At 39.4% G+C, this 23,089-nt stretch overlaps 2 protein-coding genes across 3 annotated transcripts in view; one reads left to right on the top strand and one right to left on the bottom strand.

Annotated features, from left to right (window-relative positions):
• On the bottom strand, positions 1 to 19,545 carry BLZF1 (basic leucine zipper nuclear factor 1). Its single transcript, XM_027868657.1, has 7 exons — positions 19,269 to 19,545; positions 17,185 to 17,261; positions 11,263 to 11,705; positions 6,980 to 7,179; positions 4,771 to 4,899; positions 2,460 to 2,679; positions 1 to 1,531 (listed from the first exon to the last, which is right to left on the bottom strand). Exons 2-7 carry the CDS (start codon positions 17,213 to 17,215, stop codon positions 1,349 to 1,351), a joined length of 1,206 nt encoding a protein of 401 aa, XP_027724458.1. The 5' UTR covers positions 17,216 to 17,261; positions 19,269 to 19,545; the 3' UTR covers positions 1 to 1,348.
• A 244-nt stretch (positions 19,546 to 19,789) lies between these two features.
• Positions 19,790 to 23,089, top strand: part of NME7 (NME/NM23 family member 7) — a 176,383-nt gene continuing 173,083 nt past the window's right edge. Inside the window, exon 1 of one of the 2 annotated variants that reach the window (XM_027868294.1) lies at positions 19,790 to 19,872. In XM_027868294.1, coding sequence (XP_027724095.1) covers positions 19,870 to 19,872 — 3 coding nt within the window. In that variant the 5' untranslated portion in view covers positions 19,790 to 19,869. Of the gene's footprint in view, positions 19,873 to 20,115; positions 20,208 to 23,089 lie in introns of those variants that run through there. The other variant, XM_027868295.1, reaches the window with a different exon arrangement.

Below are 23,089 nucleotides of genomic sequence, written 5' to 3'. Positions count from 1 at the left end.
CATGTTTATGTAATCATGAAAAATAATTTTGCCTGTCAAAAATGACTAGTTTGTATCAGTTTTATCATCTCCTGAATTATTTATCTTATCCCACCTGTAGTGGGATTAGCTATACAGTTTAAACAATTACAAGCATATAAAGAAATACTAAAAAATCACAGCTAAAAGGCTATGAAGAGGACATAACCAATTGGGGAGAAACCAGTTCTTATTCTGAGCTACATCAAGCTTTGACTTAGAGCACCAACATCCATGGTTACATCACATTACGTTAAAAATAAACAAGGTAGTTTTACCACTGCAGAAGATAGATACATTTATTGCATTCTGAAACAATAAATTAATCCAAACATTGAGGCCAGAAACAATTATTTAGTTGACAAAAACATATGTATTCAATACATCGTATTTATACCTGACCATTGAAGATTTCTCTTCTAATAGGCACTTCTGTAACTCATCTGCATAATTTGGTATAATTACATAGGAGACTAATTTAAATGAATCCTGTACTGTGATATAAAATGAGAACTGTTTTTAAGGAGTCAACCATTGATACATAATAATACAATGCTGAAAACAAAGTTTCAACTGATGAGTTGCTTTTCTTCTTTGGGTTTATAAAGATAGTAATGGTCTGTTATGTTACATTTTTTTAAAAAATACATGCTGCACAGAATTTTTCAAATTGAAAAGGTTTCTTAAAGTACTATTACTCAGATCTGTACAAATCAAGACCAGAATATTTCTTTTAAAAAACAAGTAAAATATATTGTGCATCACATTTGCTACAGTTCAATTTAATGGTTAAAACTGTCTCTTCTTTCTCTTTGTCAGTCTTACACAACAGTCTGAAAAACCCCTAACATCATATGCACACTTTGTGCTGAACATACCTTCTTATCAATTATTTATTCAGAACCATATAGCTTATTACACTTTATTACACTTTATTTTTCCCCTTTTCAGTAAGGTGAACATTTTTTAAGACCATGCTTTTTTGGGAACCTAGAAACTGGTAAAAATCAATGTAGCCATTTTGGGGAGATTTTAAAATCCCAACTACCAAGAGAATTCCAAGACTATGAACTTTAAAGAAAGCACAATATGAAGCTTTGGAAAGCTTGTATTATTGGTGATTAATATTTTTAGAGTTTTGTGCTTTTTATACCCTGAGTAGATAACTATGAAAAAGATCTAAAATTCAACACATGGAAGTTCTTTGGAGAAATCCAGTACATAAGTAGAAAGAGTGCCATTACATGGTACCTTAACAAGACTCTAGCCCCCAAAACTCTAGTATGACAAGAGATTCTAAGACATTTTGAAGACGTTGATTTGACTTCTTTTAAAGGGCAATGAGTTCTCCCTGGCAGTGATTACAGCAGTTGAAAGTTATATTTTCATATCTCGTATATGGATGGAATCGCCCAATATTTTTTTTTGTAGAAAGCAAAGTAGCTGGTGAAGACTCTGAAAATATTTCAGATGAACTTTCTGTACAGGTAGCTGGATCTAAAATTCGAAGAATCTAAAGGAAATAAAAGCTATGATCAGATGCAAGCAGCACATTATTGTTTCAATATTAGGATAATAAAAATGATACATTGAAAAGGAATTGCTCTAAAAGTTCTTAGCCTCATTACTATTATTATATAACTGCTATTAATAATTTAATGAAGATGAGTATTAAGTGTTAGGTAAGAAGATTAAAAAGTTCACAAATTAACAATGATGCCTAGTTACAGTACCATGCACCTAGAGAATATCCAATAAATAACAAGTCATGGTGAAATTAATGAATTCCCTCCTCCCCATCTTAAAACAAACACTCATATTTCACTGGGTATTGTGTTTGGGCGAGTGAGGAGTTTGAACAACAACAATAATAATTTTAAAATCATGTACGATGGGTTTTTTTTTAGCCTATCTATAAAATCATTTTAAGTACAATAGGTTTTTTTTTTTTTTCACCCAACACTCAAAAGAAAAAAATGTTAGGCAAAACTGGAGTGATTCACAGGTAAGCACAAAGACTTCAGAGATGAACATCCTGGCTCAGAAAATTCTTTCCCAGAAAAGAAATAATATGTCCAGAGGTGTTAGCGAGAAACAGCAAAAAGTTCTAAGTGACCACACATCATACATTTAGTGTCCATGTTACAACCAGAGAAATTAAATGAGATAAGCATGTCTGTCTGGATTCTCTCCAGGAATCAAACTTTTTTTCCCCCTTTTCTTAGAGATAAGTGATAATTCATTCTACCCCTACATATTTTTAGATGAGGAAAAAGTGGTCCAAAGAGTGCCGTGACTAAGGTCCTCTCACCACTTAGTGGCACAGCCAGGTCTAGAACCCAGGGCTCTTGATTTCAAGTCTGATGTTTCTCCCTAACAACTGCTGGCTGTCATAGGACCCCTTTCTCAAAGCTCAAAAGTTGATGGTTCCGAAAACTTACCGTTTCAGCCATTTTCTCTGCTGGAGTACTACAAAATTCAAATGTAGGGGAAGCCTTTTTTAGATTCTTAGTGCCAACATTTCCAAGGAAATGGGAATTCAGTGCTGTGGCCAATCTGTGATTTGTTGATGCTAGCTCTGCAGTGCTGTGGGGTTGTTCACTAGGGTAGTAAGTCTGCTCTCTACCCCACTGCAAAGAAAGCAGGAGTTCTTCTAATAATCTGCAACAGAAACATACACAGGACATTAACATGACAGCTAATTACAAGTCAAGTATACGAGATAAATGGGAAACATTTATTTGGATTTGTATAATGCTTCCCCACTATAGAATTCAAATAAAGTATAAGAAAAATCCAGACAAAGCAGATAAATGGTGCCTGGCATTTATATATAGCACCTCAAAATTTTTAAGATGTATATATATTTACCATGGAGTTATGTTATACGCACATTTAACTTATGCAAATACAACTAAACGACATTTGGGCCAAAAAAAAGGGCACAAGGCAATTTAAATAGTGTGGGTAATTCTACCCACCTCATACCAAATGAGTGTAAACTGAGGCAGGAGGCTCAGAATGAGCCTCTCATCGTGTGAGCACCTTGTTAGGCTGAAGGTGATTTGGAACTTCTTTCTCCTCTCTGTAGACTGCCTACCTGTTCTACTTAGGCTGGTAGATCTAACGAGGGTATCCACCTTACTTGGCTTTCCTAGCTTTCCTGGGCAGCTAGAACATCTCTGCTATGAATGCTACCTTTGATTTAAGGCTACTCGTACCTCATGGTCAAACAGGAAGGAGAAATGGTTATGTGGTAGTGTGATCATCCTCTATTAACACCACCTTTATGTGAGAAGCCTTTTTCCCCTCTAAATACATGGCTTGGTTTTGTTTTCCCTTTGAGTAGATGTCTTGATTACAACATCTTTCCTGATCAAAAGCTTAAGTGGGTACAGTGAAAAATAAAACTGATATTCAGCTATTTCCACAGCAGCCATCTGAGACCCATTTCACCTTTCTTTTAAAGCTCTTTCTAGCTATCACTGTTTAATGGCACACTATTGTACTTGATGAGAAATCAAAAGGATGTTCAAGAGTGATGTCAATTTAGGATTTTTACTATACACAGTTTCTCTAGACCTAAAACCCTTCTAACAACCCTGTGCTGAATCATCTCCATTTTACACAAAGATAAACTGAAGCTCAGAGAGGTTTAATAACTTGACCATGGCCATACAGCAGGTAACTGAAAGAGGCAGAGTTTGAAATTCAGTCTTCCGGGCTCTACCACAACATGCTGTTTTCCCCATTACAATAGTTGAGGCCCTCTGAATAATATATGTGCCTTCCATTAAAACCACCTAGTTGACAATTGGGGATCTAACACGCAATAGACAGTATTTTCATAAAGTCATGGTATAATCTGGAACAGCATGATATATAATTTAGAATAACTCTTAGAAGTCATTAATAACTGGTAGTGTCTCTATCCAACATACTCATCTTCTATCCTCTACTCACATGGTCACAACCCTAGTTAAGGTTTTCATGTTATCTTGCCTCAACTATTACAATAGCCTACTTGGTCTGTCTCTAGTATCCTTTTTCCAACTTAATCTCCACACGGCTGCCAAACTTCAATTCTTAAAGCACAAGACTGACCATGTCCCTTCCTGGCTTAAGAAGCTCTAGTCACTCTCTAGTGGGTCTAGGGTAAACTACAAACTCTTAAATGTTCAGCATTTAAAGCCCTTCACAATCAGGCTTTAGTCTATCTTTGCAGACTGATTACATATTATTCCCCCTGACTGAAAATGATTGAATTAAAGTATAAAACTGTTTGAGACTATTATTATTTTTGACTCTGTATCCCCAATTAAACACACAGCAAATGCTTAATAAATGCTTGTTGAGCTGAATTAAATCTATAAAACTGCATCAGACTTGTAAGAATGTGAATTGGTAACTGGTAACAAAGTGCCCAGAAGCCTGAAATTCTATATTTAGAAGTATGTAGAAAAGACTCCTTATGATATTCCTCCGAATCATCTCAAAGAGCTTTCTGGGGGAAGCGGGCCACCTGCCTCTCAAAGCACATTCCACATTTGTCCTCAAAGATTCCTCCCCACACAAATGGAGCCTCAATTAGAATGCAACCTCCTGGAGGACGGAGAAGACTTTCGATTTCTTGTGGAACCTTCAGCTCAATGCAGTACAGTGTAACAAGGGAACAGATGGAGACAGAAGTCAAAAGAGAAGCCTGAGTTTTGGGAGAAAACCAACTGACAACACAGCACAATTATGGCTTACTTCTGAGTAGCAATCATCTCTTGCCGGAATTGTTCCCGTTCACTGAGGAGATCTTGAATAGCACTCTGGGCATCCCGGCTTTGACGCTGTAATGCTGCTCTGGCATTAGTTAACTCGTCAGCCATAACCCTGCAAAACATTATATATCCCACAAATGAAATCTTTAAAACAAAACAAAAAACAAACAAAAACACCACAACACTAAATAACTTACTTTACAACTGACACAAAGAAATTTTAATACTGATGGAAATACCTTTAAAAATTTAGATTAAAAATTTTAATTTAATTTGGTGCTTGGGAAAGATATCCAATTAAAGTTAAGTAAAAGACAAAAGGGAAAAGACTACAAGGTGAAGATAATGATTCCTATAGGTATCTGTCATCCTTATTCTGCAATTATCAAGTCTCCTTAAAATTTGTGTGTATTTTCGTTCCAGCTAACAACTAAGTGAATAACAATTAAGGTCTCAGACCGAACTTTTTCACTAAGACCACTGAATACTATAAAGTGGAAACTATTTTGAAATTAAAGTCTTGTGTGCGGACTCAAAATTTAAATATAATGGTAACAAGGATTTAACAATAAGAGACAGCAATTTGTTTCAAATGCTATTAGAAGGTAAATCAAAAAATACAAAAAAGTCCCATTATTGTTCTTACAGCAACAAGCTTTTCAAGGGCTATATATTAAGCGTGAATAAGATTTTAAATTGCTTAATGAAAATCAGTGAATGTTTAGTACTTTTTTAAAATCAACACAACTACAAACTTATTTTTCTTTAAAAAGTCATTCTATATTAGGGCAATTAGAATACAACTTATTTTATATTTATTTTGCTTTTTTGGTGAGGCATTTGGGGTTAAGTGACTTGCCCAGAGTCACACAGCCAGTGAGTGTATGTGTCTTAGGGTGGACTTGTACTCAGGTCCTCCTCACTCTAGGGCTGGTGCTGTATCCACTGCTCCACCTAGTGCCCCACAACTTAAGTGTGGTGAATGATCTTTCACAGACATGAAACGGGATACTGTTTTTAAGCATTCCTTCTGTACTCTCTAGTGGTCAGTTATATTCTTTTGAGGGGGGAGGAGGGGAACAAAGTCACACAGCCATTTGTGTAAGAGGCAGGACTTGAACTCCGGGATTCCTGATGGTGCAGCCAGTTCTCCAGCCACAATTCTACACTCCTTCTCCTAGAGTTCTACTTCAAGTGTTATCCAATTTTCTCCAGATGACCCACAAGCCTAGTTTCTTGTGGAATTCTTTATAATGAAAACATCTTTACTTGTATTCTTAACATCATTAAATTGTATCTGCAATATTAAAAAAAAACTAACACCTCATTAGTGTTCTCAAAAGCATCAGCAGCTCTGCTAATTTTCCTATTAAGTCTTCTCAGAGTCCTCCCTCTGTGATCCAAAGTCTAAGAGTAGGAGGCACAATGTTGTCTGTGGGCACTCTTTTGGCCTGAGAACCAAAGCCATATCAGTCAGTACACAAGTCATTCCGGATTCTTGATTCTGGTACAAGTCTGTAGTTCACATTGCTTTTCCATCAATTTATTGACAGTTTAGCCACCTACAGAGGAGGTACTGGAAAGAGTCGTAAAGGACCTGGTTTTGTTCTGTTGCTTATTATTCCATCATCACATAGTAAGTGAAGCCCATTTCCCTCATCTGGGAATCTGTCCCCATCCTCATTTTTACAACGAAGATAATAAAACCTTCATTGCTAACCTCAGAAAATCAAATGAAGATGATAAATGCAAAATACTCTGCAACTGTCGTTTGTTTTTCATTCTCAAAGAGGACCATGACATCAGGAAGATGATGCCAAGACTTGCAAGTGAATTGGATTTAAGTGAGGGAAGGCTGTGCAAAGTCACCAGCTTCATTTTCTCCTCTGGAGCCATCTGGGTCCAGTGGCCAGATATAGATCAGGATGACTAGAGATGGTTCCCACTCCATAACCAGCAAAATGATAAGTAAATGTATGTTATGAATGTAGGAGAAAGTACATTCTGTGGCAGCTATAATGTGTTCTAACATCCTTAAATTAAAGGTTTGAAGATAATATTCTTATAAATCTTTAAATTCAAAGTTTCAATATTTCTCAACAATGAATTCTGCTTTTGTGTGTCAACTGGTCAAAGGCTTGAAATATGCACAGAACTAGTAATATGATTGATCATGTGAAATGGCACAATACCTGCTTGCTAGAAATTTACTTCGCCACACATCACACTGTATAGACATGCGTTCTAACTGTTCAGAGAGCTGAGCTGTGTTCCGGCCCAGGGCCTCATTTTCTAAAATAAGCTGATTTTTCTCACGAGCCAAACGTTCAAAGTGATACTGCAGATCATCCCCAACAGAAGCCACTAGCAACTTCTTTAATTCACGATTCACCTAGAAAAGAACATCAATAATAGTTCAGTGTAAAGACTAATTAGTGAAATAATTAAGAGAATTAACTTGAATGAAATAACAGAATAGGGTACTAAGATGAAAGGTTCAGTTGTGGAAATGTCATACAACACAGGAGTATGTTCACCAGGACCATCTTAGAATATCTTAATGTGTCTGAACTTCAAATCCAAGCCACAAGAGACCTCTATCTGTTCATCCAAGTTTTGGTATATATGTAAACTCAAGTAAAATGGCACAAATCATGAATTTTTGGAGGTCAGAGATGATGCCTTATTTAGCATTTTTCCTGGTGCCTAGTAAATTACACTACACACAAGGAGGTTTATTGAATGAATAAAATCACGAATATTTTATTGGTGAGAGAATTCCTTCTATTAATGCAGACTGCAACTCCCCAAAACTCAGGAGATGGTCTTGAAGAATTGCTATGGCTGAAAACTCTATTATCCCCTAGCCACCCTGGCAATGAATCTCCCCAAATTTAGTTACTCCCCTCTAAATAAGAACTACTGATTTTACACAGTGGTTTACGCCGTCTTTTTATCTTCGAGCCAGAAGGCTCATACTCTACTATCAACACAAGAGAAAGAATGAATCTTTACTCAGTCACAAAGATTAAAACTGTACATGCACACAACAGATGGCTCCTTAAAGATTAAAACCGTACATGCACAACAGATGGCTCCTTAACCTTTCTTCTCTCCCAACTTCCCTGTATCACAGGCACCACTGTCTTTTGATCACAAAGGTTCAGAGTCTGAATCTTCCTTAGCAACTCTGTCTCCCTCCCCAGCCCACAGTGAATCAGGTTCACGGTCTGGCTGACTCTTCCTTCACAACACCTCTTGCATTCATCCATCCCCTTCTTTCTGCTTATACTGTCACCATCCTAAGTCAGGCCCTCATCACTTCTTACCTACAGCAACAGCCTCCTAATTTATTTCCCTGTCCCTAATTTCTTCCCCTCTCCATCATCCACTGCCAAAGTGATATTCCTAAAGCATAAGTCATCCCCCTCATCAAAAAGTTCCACAGCTCCCTGCTGCTTCGACAATCAAATGAAAACTCCAGACTGTCACTTGAAGCCCTTCACAATCTACCTTCAGTGTACCTTCCCAGACCTCTTACACATTTCTGCCTCTGAGGAAGCTTGTGCTTCAGCAAGCCTGGCCTCCCTTTCACCCCCAAGTGTAGCCTCCCTGCTCTGGCTAGTCTTTTTCACACACTCTTGGCCCATGTCTGGAATGCACCTTCCCCACCTCCCCAGCCTCTATCAAATTTTGGCTCCTATGCCTCCCACCTCACTGGGTCTTTCCCAATGCCACCAGCTATTACTATGTATAGACCTGGTATGTATTTCATATTTACTTATATATATGTATATGAATAAACTGACTTCTATGTGCTATTCCTCTGATTAAAATCAACTTCCTCCAGGGCAGGGCCCATTTAATTTGTCTTTGTGTATTCCACAGGGTAGTCACGTGGTAGCACTTAATAAATGTTTGTTGATTGACTGTGAAGACTACCTATAGCTTCCAATTGTTTATGTCACTATTGGCCATTTTGTTAAATGCATTCTGAACTTGCTGATAGCCCCAGGCAGCGTTTTCCATCTTGTGGATCTTGGAAATCTAACTAGGTTAAACAAATGTCTGGCAGCAGACCTGGAAACTGACACCAAACCCTGCATCTTTCTTTTTTTTTTTGTTTATTATTTTTAGGCAATTGGGGTTAAGTGACTTGCCCAGGGTCACACAGCTAGTAAGTGTCAAGTGTTTGGTGTGAGGCTAGATTTGAACTCAGGTCCTCCTGACTTCAGGGCCAGTGCTCTATCCACTGCGCCACTTAGCTGCCCCTAAACCCTGCATCTTTCAACAACAACATCTCACATTTTAAAAATACTTTAAGTTTTGCAAAGCATTTTATATACATCATCTTATTTGATCTGCACAATCCTATAAGGAAGGTGCTTTTTATCATCTCTACTTTGTGAGCAGCCATCAGCTCAATCTCCCAAGCAACTGAATTTTCTCTCCTTAAATATGTGGGAGAAACAAAAGCTATACCAAACACTTCCAAAAGGCTGAGGTTTGTTGTCCTAAAGTATTCCTTTGTTACTCATAATAGATGTCCAATACAGGAAGCCACTGATACACTTTTGACACCACTGGCTGAAATGTCCTTTGATATCTTTTTCAGGCTACAAAATAAGCAAGCAATAATTACTGATGTGGCCAGTACTCTGGGTGGCCTGTTTTCCATCAGCCATCACCTTATTTTGACTGCTGTGACCCATTTCGTGGTTTGAGATGCTATTGATGTATGAATATGTGTGCGCAAGGGAGCAGTTATGTGATCAATCAGTGGTTGTTGATATGGTTATTGATATTATTACTGTAACTACAATTGCAACACTCAATTTTGGGAGATTCCCTTCCTAAGCAGAAGACATTTTTCCATTAAGTAGAGTTTGCTGTACTCCTTTTTGGTTTACTGCTTGTATGTTGAGTTAGTAGTTTTTTTTTTTTTGAAGCACTGCTGCTTACAAATCTGCTTGTTAAAAGTGCAAGTTTTTTTCCCCCCTTTTTACAAAAGATTGTACAAGCAGATACTGTCCTTCTTCTCCTCTTTCCCTCCATCAAAGTTATATTTAGGATGTTTATTAGTATCCAGTCAATTGACCATCCTTAGATAACACCACCTCCCAAACTCACTGACCGCAAATCATTCTTAGGTTAATTATGGTAATCAAGTTCATCATAGGCTTCCCCCTAAGAGGTCTACACCCGAGGCCACTGAGGGTCAGAGACATATCAGTACAGAAATCCATCAACTAGTATCTAATACTATGACCAGTCAGTACTCAGAAAAGACTGTCTACGCATTCACACGTCACTATCTGACCAGTTAGCACTCATAACTTTTCAAGAATACTTAAAGAGCAAAAGAATCTCAAAAAAAAAAAGTCTCCAAAAGGCAGAGCAGATTTTGGTAAATGTGCAGGAGCAATCAATCCAGCCTCATATCACACTGCTGCCAAAGACGTCTTACTGTCCTCATGTGGATGTGGGTACTTACATGCGTGTAGGGAAGGCAGGTATGGGACCTGAAGAAACCTGGCAGGTCTGGAGGAGGGTGACCTTTTATCTGGAAGTATCCAAGGCGGCCAAGAGGAACAGCTGTGCTTTCTTCACTCGTTAGTCACCTGATACCTGGCAGTCACTCCAATCCTCCCTGCAAGCTGGGGATGGCTTTGTTTTCCCCTTTCAGTGGTGTGGGAAGGTAATGAGAACCACACAACTACCCCTTCAATATGATCACCTCTTGAATTCTCAGAATTAGCTGATAAGCCTGTAACACTGACCCACTACTTCAATTTAAATGAATATTTATAAATTATCTACTTCATGCAAGGCACATGTGAGGCAGCACAGTGCAGTAGAGAGAGTGCTAGGCTTAGAGTCAGGAGGACCTGGGTTCAAATCCTGCCTTTACTACTTAATATATGGGTTACCAAGGCCACATTCCTTACGCTCTCTGAGTGTTGATCCACACTCTAACATTATAAGTTATAGGGAGGCTGCATCTTGGCAATGTGATATGAGGGGAGTCCTCATACCAGCTAAATCACAGGTTCCTAAAGTAGGTATATGTGCAAAGACTCCGCGAAGCACTAGATTTACAAAGGAAGTCCTTGTTCTCAAGGATCTTAAAACCAAATAGGGAAAGAAGACCCACACAAGAACGACTATAACATAAAAAAGAATGTGGCAAGTACAAAGGACAGTTCCAAAGTGCTGTGTGATTTGAGAGACATCATTTCTAGCTGAAGGGAATCAACCAGGGGAGAATCTTTTAGGGACCAGTGCAGCGCATGTGCGTGTGTATGCGTGTGTGTGCGTGTGTGTGTGTGTGTGTGTTTTGGAGGTGGCGGAGGGCACTGGAATAGCATTTCCAAACGTGCAGAAAGGAAACAATGTCCTGCAAACCCATTCTGTGCAACGTCCAGACTTTGGAGGCTCAAGTGTAAAGAGTACTATTACTCGAGGATGTTCTCACCTCCGTCTGCACGCGGAGCTGGTTGGAAAGCCCTTCTTTGTCCTGTAGCAATCTTCTTTCAGAGTTCCTGAGCTTCTCCACTCTATTTTTTAATTCTGCTACCTCTTTTCTGGGATCTACCACTCCATCTGACTGACCTAAAAGTTCTCCTTTATGGTGTCCCAGAGATTTAACCAGTTTGGCATTTCTGGCAGGGACATCATGGGTTATAGCAGCTTTGGGGACTAGTATTCGAACAGCTTCGACCTCCACTGCTTTGTCGCTGATAATCTCGCCCAGCTGGAGCACTCCTGGGCTCAGTGATGGAACAGGCTTCTTCCTTGGGCTTCGCAGGCCATGACAGCTCTGGGGATGGACTTCAGAGGTAACTTCCACAGACTTAGGTGGATGCTCAGTTTCCATTCCATCTCCAGCCCCACGGACTGGTACTGAAGGAGGACTTACTATCATGTGGAGAACAAAGGACAATCACTTATTAATAAAATCATTCTGCTTCATTTCATAATTTAGAATTACTGACAAAAATAATTCATAGTTAGCATTTATGCAGTGTTTTAAGGTTTTCAAAGTGCTTTGAAAATATCTCATTTTATCCTCAAAACTTTGGGAGGTAGGAGCTATTATTATCCCCATTTTACTGATGAGGAAACTGAGGCACAGAGAGGCTGAGGAACTTGCCTGGGGTCACTCAGTTAGGAAGCGTCTGAGGCAGGGCTTGAAGTCAAGTCAAGGGCTCTATCTACTGCTCCACCTAAAGACAGTCATCAAATAACATACACTTTGTCAAAGGATCGACCTCTCATTTCATTAGATTTTTCACAAGTAAATAGTTTCCCTTCCTTTACCTATACCAGTAAATACTATACTAGCCACAGAAATATAAAGTAAAGTGTTAGCCTGCCTATCCCCAAATAGGATCACTTTATCTTCAGTTCACCTGCTGCATTATACAACTGGGCTTAACTGTCACCATATTCATATTCCTTAGACACTGCCTTTATCACATCAGTCCTCTGTTCAAAACCTTTAATGATTCTCCCATTAAAAGAAGAAAAAGATATGAATCCCCAGAGTGAGGTCAAAGCTATTCTTCATTTGGCCCTAAAACAAAAACCTTCTATACTAGTCAGCAGTTTAAGGAAACATAAAATTACTTATGTCTCCAAATTACTCACTGAGTTACATGTAAATGAGACTGTAAGCATTACCAGTTTTCTTCTATTAAATGGGGAAAAAAAGCTCAAGGTAATGATTGGTCACCTAACTTTCAAAAACACCTCACGCTCCCTTCTATCTCTAGCAGTCATACCCTACTCTTCCTGGAATGGCCTCCTTATTTTTTCCTTCCTACTTAATTCCTACTCATACTTCAGGACTGAGTCTCATCTCCTTTTCTATGCTAACACTGACTGTTTCAGCCCATAGTGATCTCTGCCTTCTGAATTCCTAAAGCACAAAGCTGCCTATATTGTTTTATTCTGGCACGTAAACTTAGGTTTTACCACCTTACAATTGTTTCATGTCTCCCCACGAGTCTAAGCTCTCAAGGACAACAGGACTATAGCTTATGCTTCTTTTACATACTCTATGATGCCCAAAAGTCCTGAATTCATATTGAGTCTTTGGTAAGTATCAGCTGATTGAAACTGGCTTTCTACTTCTGTGTTAAAATTAGCCCAGAAAATAAAAACCATTCATAGTTCAAACTATTTCCTTCCACCTTGTCTTAAAGTGAATAAACTAGGAAAAGCTTAGCATTGTCATTCTCTGAGAAAGAAATAGCATTGATTTGCTGAATATAGGCCCACCCTTGATTTTGGAGCTGGGCAATACAGGATAAGATAGGCTAAGAATGCCTGGGCCTTGTGAGTATGTAGTTGAGCCTACTCATGAAGTCCTGTACTAAGATATTTGATAACATCCCACTTACCTGAAGGTCAGATTTCTGGTAATGTCAGTCATCCTAAGCATAGCCCCAAAACTCCCCCAAACAACAATAACAACAAAAAATCCACAGAAGCAAAAACAGGAATCTGAAATAGCTGTCAGAAGGATCCTACATTAAAACTAACAATGCATTTTCTTCCTTAGAAGATGCCGTTACACCATTATTCAGAGTATACTGTTTTTTATTTTAAGCATACCTCTTAGCAACTTTGGTTATCTTATTTTCCAGGACAATAAAGATTAGAAAAATATTAAGAAGAGAAAAACTGCTGAAAGTAGGCATACTGGTGGCCGGGAAGGGACAGAAAAACTAACATTTCACAGCACAATACAACAAATGATGTTCATCATGACCCTGATTCTTCATCATCACCATCACAACCAACAAGCATTTTTTAAGTACGGGACACAAAGATGTATTAAGAAATAGTCCGTGCATTCAAAATGTTTAAAATCTAGTTGGGAGAACAGAACAAATATAGGAATAGTAACACAAGGTAGACCACAAGTAGCCAAGTGAATTGTACATACAGAGGTAGTTCTATTATGTATTACTGCCTACTCAAGGGGTCTCCGGTGACTCTACCAGTCTCTAAATGAATCTACTTACATGCGTCATCCCAAAGTAAATAACTCTCCATTGAACTTGATGCAGAACTTCTTCTAAGCATAAAAAATACTTTTCAAAATGCAAGGCAGAGTTACTGTCAAACACCAGCAAATGCCCAAGAAGCCCCAAACATACAGCTTATGGTAATGAGGTTTCACTGTAGCTCCCATTTAATTTAGAGAACTCAAACTGATGGTGCTGTAGCAAAGTCCTTCCTCATCTCCACCTAATCTCACTGGAGGAGCCCTTGAATGGCTTTTGAAATGGAAAGCCATGATAATATAAGGCACTACTTAATCTTTAAAGATTCTAACATCTTTCCAAATGCGAAAAAAAAAAAAAGATTCTAATGCTGCCCTGATTCCTGTACATCAAGTCCTAAAACTGGAATTTTTAAAACAGGCCAAAGAGAAGTTTTGGACAGGACTTTAGGAAGGATGTCGATAAGCTAAAAGGGTGAAGAAGAGTAGTTGAGGAAGAGCCTGAAGGTGCCTATGTGAGAGACTGGCAAGCTGGGGTTGTGCTCAAATGACATAGGGAAGTTTGGAAGAGTGGTGAATTTGGGGGAAAGAGGGAAGAGAGGTTGTTTTGAAAGTTGCTGAGTCTGAGAAGCCTTTGGGACATCTAGGTATGGAGATGTCATAGAGGCAGGTGGTGATGTCACACTGATTTCAGTTCAGAAGAAAGCTTAGGGAAGGACTTATAGATCTGGGAGTCATTTGCCTTGGTTAGGTCACTTAAAGAGTGTAAAGAGAGTTGACAGAGCCTTGGAGGATGTCTATAGTTAGGAAGGAAGAGAATAATGTAGTTGTTCAGTCATGTCTGACTCTTCGTGACCCCATGGACCACAGCACGCCATTTCCTTCTAGTCTCAACTATCTCACGAAGTCTGCTCAAGTTCATATTTGTTGTTCCCATGACACTATCTATCCATCTTATCCTCTGCCGTCCCCTTTTCCTTTCGCCTTCAATCTTTCCCAACATTAGAGTCTTTTCTAATATGCCCCATCTTCTCATTACGTGGCCAAAGTAGTTAAGCTTCAGTATTTGACCTTCCAGGGAATAGTGTGAATTAATTTCTTTAAGTAGTGACTGATTTGATCTCCCTGCTGTCCAGGGGACTCTCAAAAATCTTCTCCAGCTCCATAGTTCAAAAAAGGCGATTATGCAGTGCTCAGCTCTCCTTATAGTCCAACCCTCAGAGACATACATTGCTACCGGAAAAACCATAGTTTTGACTATACAGAATACAGACCTTGGTCATCAAGGTGATGTCTCTGCTTTTTAGTATGCTATCCAGATTTGTTAAAGCTTTCCTTCTAAGGAGCAAGCATCTTTTAATTTAATGGCTGCAGTTGCTATGTGTGGTGATCTTTGAGTCCAAGATTACAAAACCTGACAATGCTTCTATTCTCCCTTTATTTGCCAGGAAGTGATGGAGCCAAGTTCCAAGCGATGGAATCAAGTTGCCAAGATCTTAGTTTTTTTTAATATTAAGCTTCAAGCCAGCTTTTACACTTTCCTCTTTCATCAAGAGGCTTCTTAATTTCTCTTTACTTTCTGCCGTGAGTCCGGTGGTATCTGCATATTTGAAATTGTTGCTATTTTTAACAGCAACCTTAACTCCAGCTTTTGAGTCACCCAGCCTGGCATTTCACATGATATACTCTGCATATAAGTTAAATAAATAAGGTAACAACATGCAGCCTTGTTGTACTCCTTTTCCAATCTTCAAAAAATCAGTTGTTCCATGTTCGGGTCTAACTGCTGCTTCTTGCCCCACATACAGGTAGCTCAGGAGACAAAGATGATTCAGTACTCCCACCTCTTTGAGGACTTGCCACATTTTATTGTGATCCACACAGTCCAAGGCTTTAGTGTGGTCAATGAAGCAGAAGGAGATGTTTTTCTCAAATTCTTGTGCTTTCTCCATAATTCTGATCAAGTATAAGGAGATCGTGAAGGAACAGATAACTGGAGAACAAATAGACAGCGATATCGAAGGAAAAGAGAGTATCCCAAGATGGTTGATAGGCTCAAGAACTCAAAAAGAATGAGGACTGAGAAAAAGCCACTGGGATGGCAATAAAAAAGATCTTTTGGTAATTTTGGAGAGCAGGTAAAATGGAGAATTCAGAAGTAGGACCACAAGGGAATGAGAAGTCAGCAGGAGGTGATGGAGGACAGGACAGGAGTGGAGATGACTCCTAGGAGTTTGGCTGTGAAACTGCTTTTAGGAGCAATATAGGGCAGATTACCTTTCCCTTCTAATCTTTGAAACATCTTTCATTTCTTCCTTAAAGGACTGATTAAAATTCTACTTAGTACTTGAGGTCTTGCCTGGTTAATAAAAACAAAGTACAAATACACTGTAGGCATGATTTCTCCTGAACTGGGGCATGTTTTATCTAATGTCCCTAAATTCTGAATATGTTTTGCTTTTTATTTTAATTTATTTCTGTGTGTAACTATCTTTAGATAGCTCCTTCCCTCTTCTTTTGCATCTTTGCCTATTGAAATCCCACTTACTCTTCAAGGTTCGGTTTAAATATTTCTCCTTCATGGAGCCTTCTCTGAGCTTTCTAATCACCTTTCATTTTTCTGAACCTCCAAAACACTTTGTACCTTTTTTTAGGAGATAAATACATTCAGCCTTGTAGTATATTTATTTGTGTGCCTGCCTTAATGTCGTGGTAGGCTGCAAGCATCTTAAGGGCTGAAACTGTTACATTCATCTCTTTATTTTCTTTAAAGCCTATCAAAGCACTTTTGAGAAATTATCAAGTATCAAAAGACACTTGGTGAATTGAATTTACACACTAAAGATGTTCCTAAAAAGTTACAGAGACATCCATATGCATATACATAACAAAATCTCTGTAAATCAATTCATTATTTAAAGATATGAGGGAAGTCTGCCACTTAAAGGGGAATCTTACTGCAAATCTTTTCACTATGAAAAAGATGACCCTTATCTTTTGTTTAAAAGTAATTTTCATAGGTAGGATTTGCTTAAGTCAGGATATCTGTACCTATCATGTATATCTGTTAATTGTTATTTATTTGCATACTTCATTTAGTCCACATCAATCTTCAGCAGAAAGCACATCTCAAAATTGTGCTTTTATAGCACCTAACAAAACCACAACCACGTAGACAAATACTACTTAATCATAGTAACATTTAATACTTTGTTGTCTAATAGTCTAAATCACAAATGTATTATTATATGGACACATTGCTACAAAAAACTTGATCCCTTACAGTTCTCTTCACACATGAAATCGAGCTGAGTAGGTCTCAATTTTCTCCACACTGTTCTTAAATTCTACTCTTTTTTTTATTATGCATTAAAAAATACTTACCTTTGACTTCAGTGTTTTCAAGGGAAGTCATTTTTCCTTATCCAAAGGACTTTACCTGAAGACTGCTGCTGAAAAATCTAGAAATGTATAAGTATAAAAGAATGAACAAAATGTAAGTTAATTTGGCAACTGTCTCTTCAACTGAAATATTCTAACCTGTTAACTGCTTCTGCAATGAGATTACATGTATTCCAAGTATCTCTGAAATTTATTACTTTATGTGATATATAATCTCATAGATGACCTTGTAGTGCTAGTCAGATACCTGGGCTATTCTTTTCAATTCTGTATAGCATATTTAGGCAAAACATTAACAAACTGTTGCTGGAGGCAGCAACTTTCAGAGTTGAAACTAGGAACACCTGGGTTCAAGTCTTACCTTCAATATGTAACTACTGTGTGATGCTTAACCTCTCAGTGCTCTAGCCCAAATTTTTGTTTTGTTTTGTTTTTTGGTAAGGCAATTGGGGTTAAGTGACTTGCCCAGAGTCACACAGTTAATGAGTATTATGTGTCTGAGGCCGGATTTCAACTCAGGTCCTCCTGACTCCAGGGCCAGTGTGCTATCCACTGTGCCACCTAGCTGCCCCTCTAGCCAAATTGTGTAAATGTGAGTTACAGAGAAGCCATAGGCTTGTGTTAGTAGAGGGAATTTCCTCCTCAGGGAGCTCTCTTTACCACTAAATAAAATAACAGTACCAATTCTATCTATCTGGAGGAGACCTACTAGGTTAATAACAAATGCTTGAGAAAATTATGGAGGGTTAGATTCACAAAAAGACTTGGGAGAACATAATATTTATCCTCTAATATTTGAAGTATTGTCATTAAGAAGAAGAACAAAGTTTATTCTGTTTGTTTCTAGAGGGCAGAACAAGGCCAATCAGTAAACATAATGGCATGGCAGATTTTTGTTTAGAATAAGTAAGAACCCCTTAACAATTAAGGTTGTCTGAAAACAAAGTATGTTTTTGCCATAGGCTATGGATTCTTTATCTTTGGAAAAGTTCAAGCAGAGGCTTGAGTGCAACTTGTCTGAGATGCTACAGAAGAGATTTATGCATCAGGAAGAAGGTTGGACTAGGGAACCACTGTCTTTTTGAAATGGAAGGAACCTTAGTAAGCTCAATGCAATCCTATAAAGCTGAGAATCAAAGAAGTTAAATTATTCACCCGAGGTGAATTACAGGTCAAGGAACTAAGACAAAACCCAGGAATTCTGACTCAATCCAACGTTTGTACAATTATGCTAGTGGCTTTTAATGTAAAAAAAAAGATAACAGATTTCACAAGATAGTAATTATAGTCTCAGTATTTCCCTTACAGGTCGAGAATGTGCAATAGTATGGTCTTTAAAGTATTTTCAACTCAGAAATTCTATGACCCAGAGGGATCATCAGCATGGAAAAAACATTCTGATGCAATACTGTTACCACATTAATGTCAATGTAATGACTTCCAACAATGTCATCAATGTTGACACCAATTTGTCAACGCTGCACCATTGCTCAATCTAGAACAGGATGGGGCTTCAATTATATCCTCTGCCGAGGACTAAAAAGCAAATGGCTATTAATGATAATGATAACTGAATACTCAATTGTGGCTATCTCTGAAAGGATACGCTGCAGAAGCAAAAAAAATGATAGGTATAATGATCTCAGAATGGACGTGACACTGTCACCTAGCTTTGGGGTACGAGGGACATGATGAACATGTTCTCTTGTAACTGAAGGGTTCCCCACAAATCACACTCTCCCCTGAGTTCTAATCTATGGGGAAGGGTATCCAAGACCCTCCCTCCTCGGGAAAACCATAACATCGCCCACTTGGAAACTTCTTTCCAGAACTTCCTACAACCAAAAATGCCCACGATGACTACCAAAGAAATGAGGTGCTGAAAGCATGAATAAGAATGAAGATGCTAATAGTCTTTTTCTGGCCCCGCATATTTGGGAAACAGGATTCCTGGGCTCAGCCCTGTCTACACGGCCCATTCAATACCGATTAGTGACCTCTCCCACCGACCATCAACCTCTTCCATTCCCTGTATTGGAAGCTGTATCGGGGGCTGTTGATCTTACCGTACGTTTCACTGAGCTGTTTCCCTCGCTTTTCCCTGCCTGGGATGCACAGCCGCCCGCGGCTGTACCGAAAAATCTAGCTTCTCTTTCTCCTCTGACTCTTTCCGGCTTCTTGGAGATTCGCTTCCGGGTTATCCTCATCTGACAGCGGAAATATTGTTCTGAGATGTTGTTCTAAGTATATGTTTAAACCGAATGACAGTGGCATGGGACATCAGTTACGGAAACTAGAGGCAAATAACTTTCAAAAGTCATAGTTTCGCAGATGTTTGTCGCTCCTGGCTCTTTAATACTCTTCACTTCCGGGTCAATCAGGTATCAAGCGCAAGCCAGGATGTTGGCGATTGGAGGGTGGTGTCAAGTTGCCTAGAGCGACAGCGTGGAAGGGGCGGGCAAATCAAAGAAAGGGGGCGGGACCTGGACCGTTCTGGCAGCTAAGAAGCCGGGCGAAGGGGCGGGGTGGAGGAAGGAAATGAAATCGGAGCTAGAAGGCTCGTGGGCGGGGCTTGGTTGCCACAGTAACTGGGAAACTTGGGACACGTTGAGAGCTTCCTGCGTGGTAACTGACAAGTAGGTTCGTGGTACTGGAGGCCTTGACGCCATGGTGAGTGTGGGGAGAGCCAGCGGCTGCGCCCTTTAGACCTCAGGCTGTTGCCCCCCCCCCCCCACGTCTAGGTTCTCTAAGGGCTTGGGACGGGTGGGAGGGAGCCGCTCTGGTTTCGCACGCCTTATGTCTTAGTCAGCTTCCTCTAGGCACTATTCCCCCGTTCTCTTTGGAGCTTCCAGGGAGCCAAGGATCCCCTGTCCCTGTGGGAGGAGGGGGGAGTAGCGGAGAAGATGACGTCACGGGGAATCTCCTGGGGAACAGACCTGGCCTGGGCTGGAGCTCTGCCGCTGCCCTTCTTGCCTCATTTTTCTGGCTAACCTGCTTCTCCTGGGGTATGTTAAGTCATCTTTCCGTAGCTCGTCCCAGCATCAGCGATTTCTGAATCCTGTGGGTATCATCATCCCTTGTTTAAGGCACACGGTTCTAGAATAGTTTGGCTGTCAGCTGTGTTACATTCCTTTCCCAGACTTCATAATAGCTAGCATTTATGTAGTGCTCATTTATAAAGCTCTTGGCAAACCCTAAAGTAATGGATAAATACTACCTAGTATTAATTTTTAAATTTTTCAAAGCATTTTGCAAATGTCTCATTTTATACTAACAACATCCCTGGGAGGTAAGTGTTATTATTTTTTTTTTTTATTATCCTCACTTTACACATGAGGAAACTGAGACAGACAGAGGTTTAGTGACTTGCTGGGGTCTTAGGGCCAAAAAGTATCTTAGGATGGATTTGAACTCGTCTTAACTACAATACTATACACGTTCCACCTGGCTGCGTGCAGTTCTATTCAGATGAGTAGCACCATGGGAGTCTTGACTATTTCAGCCCCTGAAAGTATCTATATGATGAGATGAGAAACAGTGTTTGTATTTGTGTAATGAGATGTATGGTTGGGTCATATATAATCTAATTGAAAGTCACTGCTTATCTTAATCAAAAGGAAGAAGGCAGGAACTATTATTATATGGATTTTTATTGTATGTATTTTTAAATATTTGTTTTTCAACATTTTAAAGCCTGTACTGTACAGATTAAGGTAGTGGTTAACTACTGGATCCACGTCTTTTTTTTTTTTTTTTTGATGGGCAATCGGGGTTAAGTGACTTGCCCAGGGTCACACAGCTAGTGAGTATTATGTGTCTGAGGCCGGATTTGAACTCAGGTCCTCCTGAATCCAGGGCCGGTGCTCTATCCACTGTGCCTTACTCTTGCTCAGCCTTTTTACATTCCTTTCTTTAGTGGATATTTTTATTGGCACTCCGTGTTTAATGGCCCCAGTGTCCATTTATTCGTACAATTTTAAAATGACAATTTGTTTATGGCATTAGTGATGCAGTGTAAAGGGCTCTGGATTTGGAATCAGAGGACCTGCCTCTATCACTTTCCAAATATGTGATTTGGACCAAATTAGTTTGCCCCTGGATTTGAGCTTAGGTCTATCCTGACTCCAGGACCAACATTCTGTCCACTGTTTCAGCTGCCTGTGTGTGTGTGTGTGTGTGTGTGTGTGTTTGGAAGCATAGCAGCTCACTCAAGCTTTGCTTTATTGAATTGACTGAGCTGTGTTGTATTGACTTGTGAAATGAGGGGATTGGACTAGATGACCTGTCACTCTGTGAGCTGAGGAGTACTTCAGTTTGATTCATGGACATTTAAAGAAGAATTGAATTCCAAACATATACCACACTGCCCAGTAGATGCCTTCCACAAAGTGTTTTGAGTTCCCACAACCTCAGGTTCAGCCCTGGCTGGGGTGGCCTGACCCCAAGAGGGTCATATTTCCCTCTAGGCCTCCACCCTACAGTTAGACTACAGGGACATTTTTAGAACAAACCTCATGCCTGTCATATCCAAGTTTTCTCCTAAACTGTAGATAAGAGAGTCCCTTCTAGAAAAGGTGCTCAATGTATATTACATACCAGGTACCAGACATCAGTTTATTCTTTCCCTGAGGAAACTGCACAAGATCTAAGGGACTTACAGGTTTGTATGAACAAATACAAGAAACCTAACATACTCATACCTCTCCTTCTTATGCTTCCCCTTGAAAGGGAAAACACTTTTGTAGACTGCCAAATTGCTCTTTTGCATTCATGTCTGTACTCTCCAACAAACTCACAAGGTCTGGCTGCCCTGGCCAGCCAGGCATAGTTTTCTTTAGTTGCTCAGGTACACAGTCATTTTGGCATTGGTTTTCTTCTTCTCTGAGAAACTGCCTGTTAAGGAAATCTCCCACTGGGCAGCATTGGACTTAGGAATTGGGTAACTCCCAAACGTCCAAGGTTGGAAATGGCCATTTCTCAGGTTTGGGACCTGTTCTCAGAAAGGGAGTTGGAAAGGTAGAAAAAGACACTAGCAATTGGGAAATCTTCCTACTTGCAGTTGCAGGCATTTGTTTGCCACACCATGTGCTTTTGCTGTAAGTAGCTATTTTCATTTCAGCGGAGAAGAAAAGTCCCCTTTTCCTCTTTGTGTTCCCTCTGGAAGGAGAAGGGAAAGGAAGCATTTGAGAAGGATCCAGAAGAGACAGATGGATACAATTCATCTCACCTCCTCCTATAGACTCCATATGGAGGAAGTCTCCCTGATAAATCTATCCCTCTTTATTTTCATTGGGCATTTATTTTGGAGACACTAAGTACTAAGTACTAACCAGGAATGCCCTGGGAGGTAAGTCCATTAATCTCAGGAAAAAAAATGTCTTTCAGAAAGGGACTAGAGCACACATCTAATGTGCCCTGGTCCATTAATTTGAGGGTTCCCCTGATCCTTTGCTATACAAGTGCTATTTTTGTGTTTGATTTCTATTGATGTACATATATCAGTATAAGGGAGTTAGTCTTTCTTAGAAATAATCAGAGAAAAAGGGACCCAATAAAAATATATTAAAGCTAACCGTAAAGTTCCAACTCTTCCAAGTGGTTGTTTTATGAGGTATTACAAAGTCCCTTGAGTGATTCAGAAAAGAAACAGCATAGTAGGATAAAGAATTATAGCCATGGTTCTGGGTAATCTTTACAAGTCAATTCAGTGATTCCAGGAGAGAGACTTATCCTGACATGATGCATATAGCTAGAGTAAGGGAAGCTGTGAGAACTGGTGTGGAACAGGCAGAGGCTACTACTACCATCAAAATGGGCCACGTCTCTGGGAGCCAGACTTCTTAAGCAGATCGGGCACAAGGAATGTGGAAAGAAAAGTTTTTTTATT

The sequence above is a fragment of the Vombatus ursinus genome, unplaced genomic scaffold (assembly GCF_900497805.2).
Source record: "Vombatus ursinus unplaced genomic scaffold, bare-nosed wombat genome assembly UNPS02014789.1, whole genome shotgun sequence".
Taxonomy (NCBI): domain Eukaryota; kingdom Metazoa; phylum Chordata; class Mammalia; order Diprotodontia; family Vombatidae; genus Vombatus; species Vombatus ursinus.
The sequence above is the reverse complement of the archived record's forward strand: the minus strand, read 5'-3'. Positions and strand labels throughout refer to the sequence as shown.

Bases quoted from the DNA above. Each gene is read 5' to 3' on its own strand.
- BLZF1 (XM_027868657.1), bottom strand. From the start codon at position 17,215: ATGACTTCCCTTGAAAACACTGAAGTCAAAG. The intron at 7,180-11,262 runs GTGAGAACATCC...GTTCTTTTCTAG, and splicing joins AGCTCCGCGTGCAGACGGAG to GTGAATCGTGAATTAAAGAA. The intron at 1,532-2,459 runs GTAAGTTTTCGG...TATTTCCTTTAG, and splicing joins CAGAGAAAATGGCTGAAACG to ATTCTTCGAATTTTAGATCC.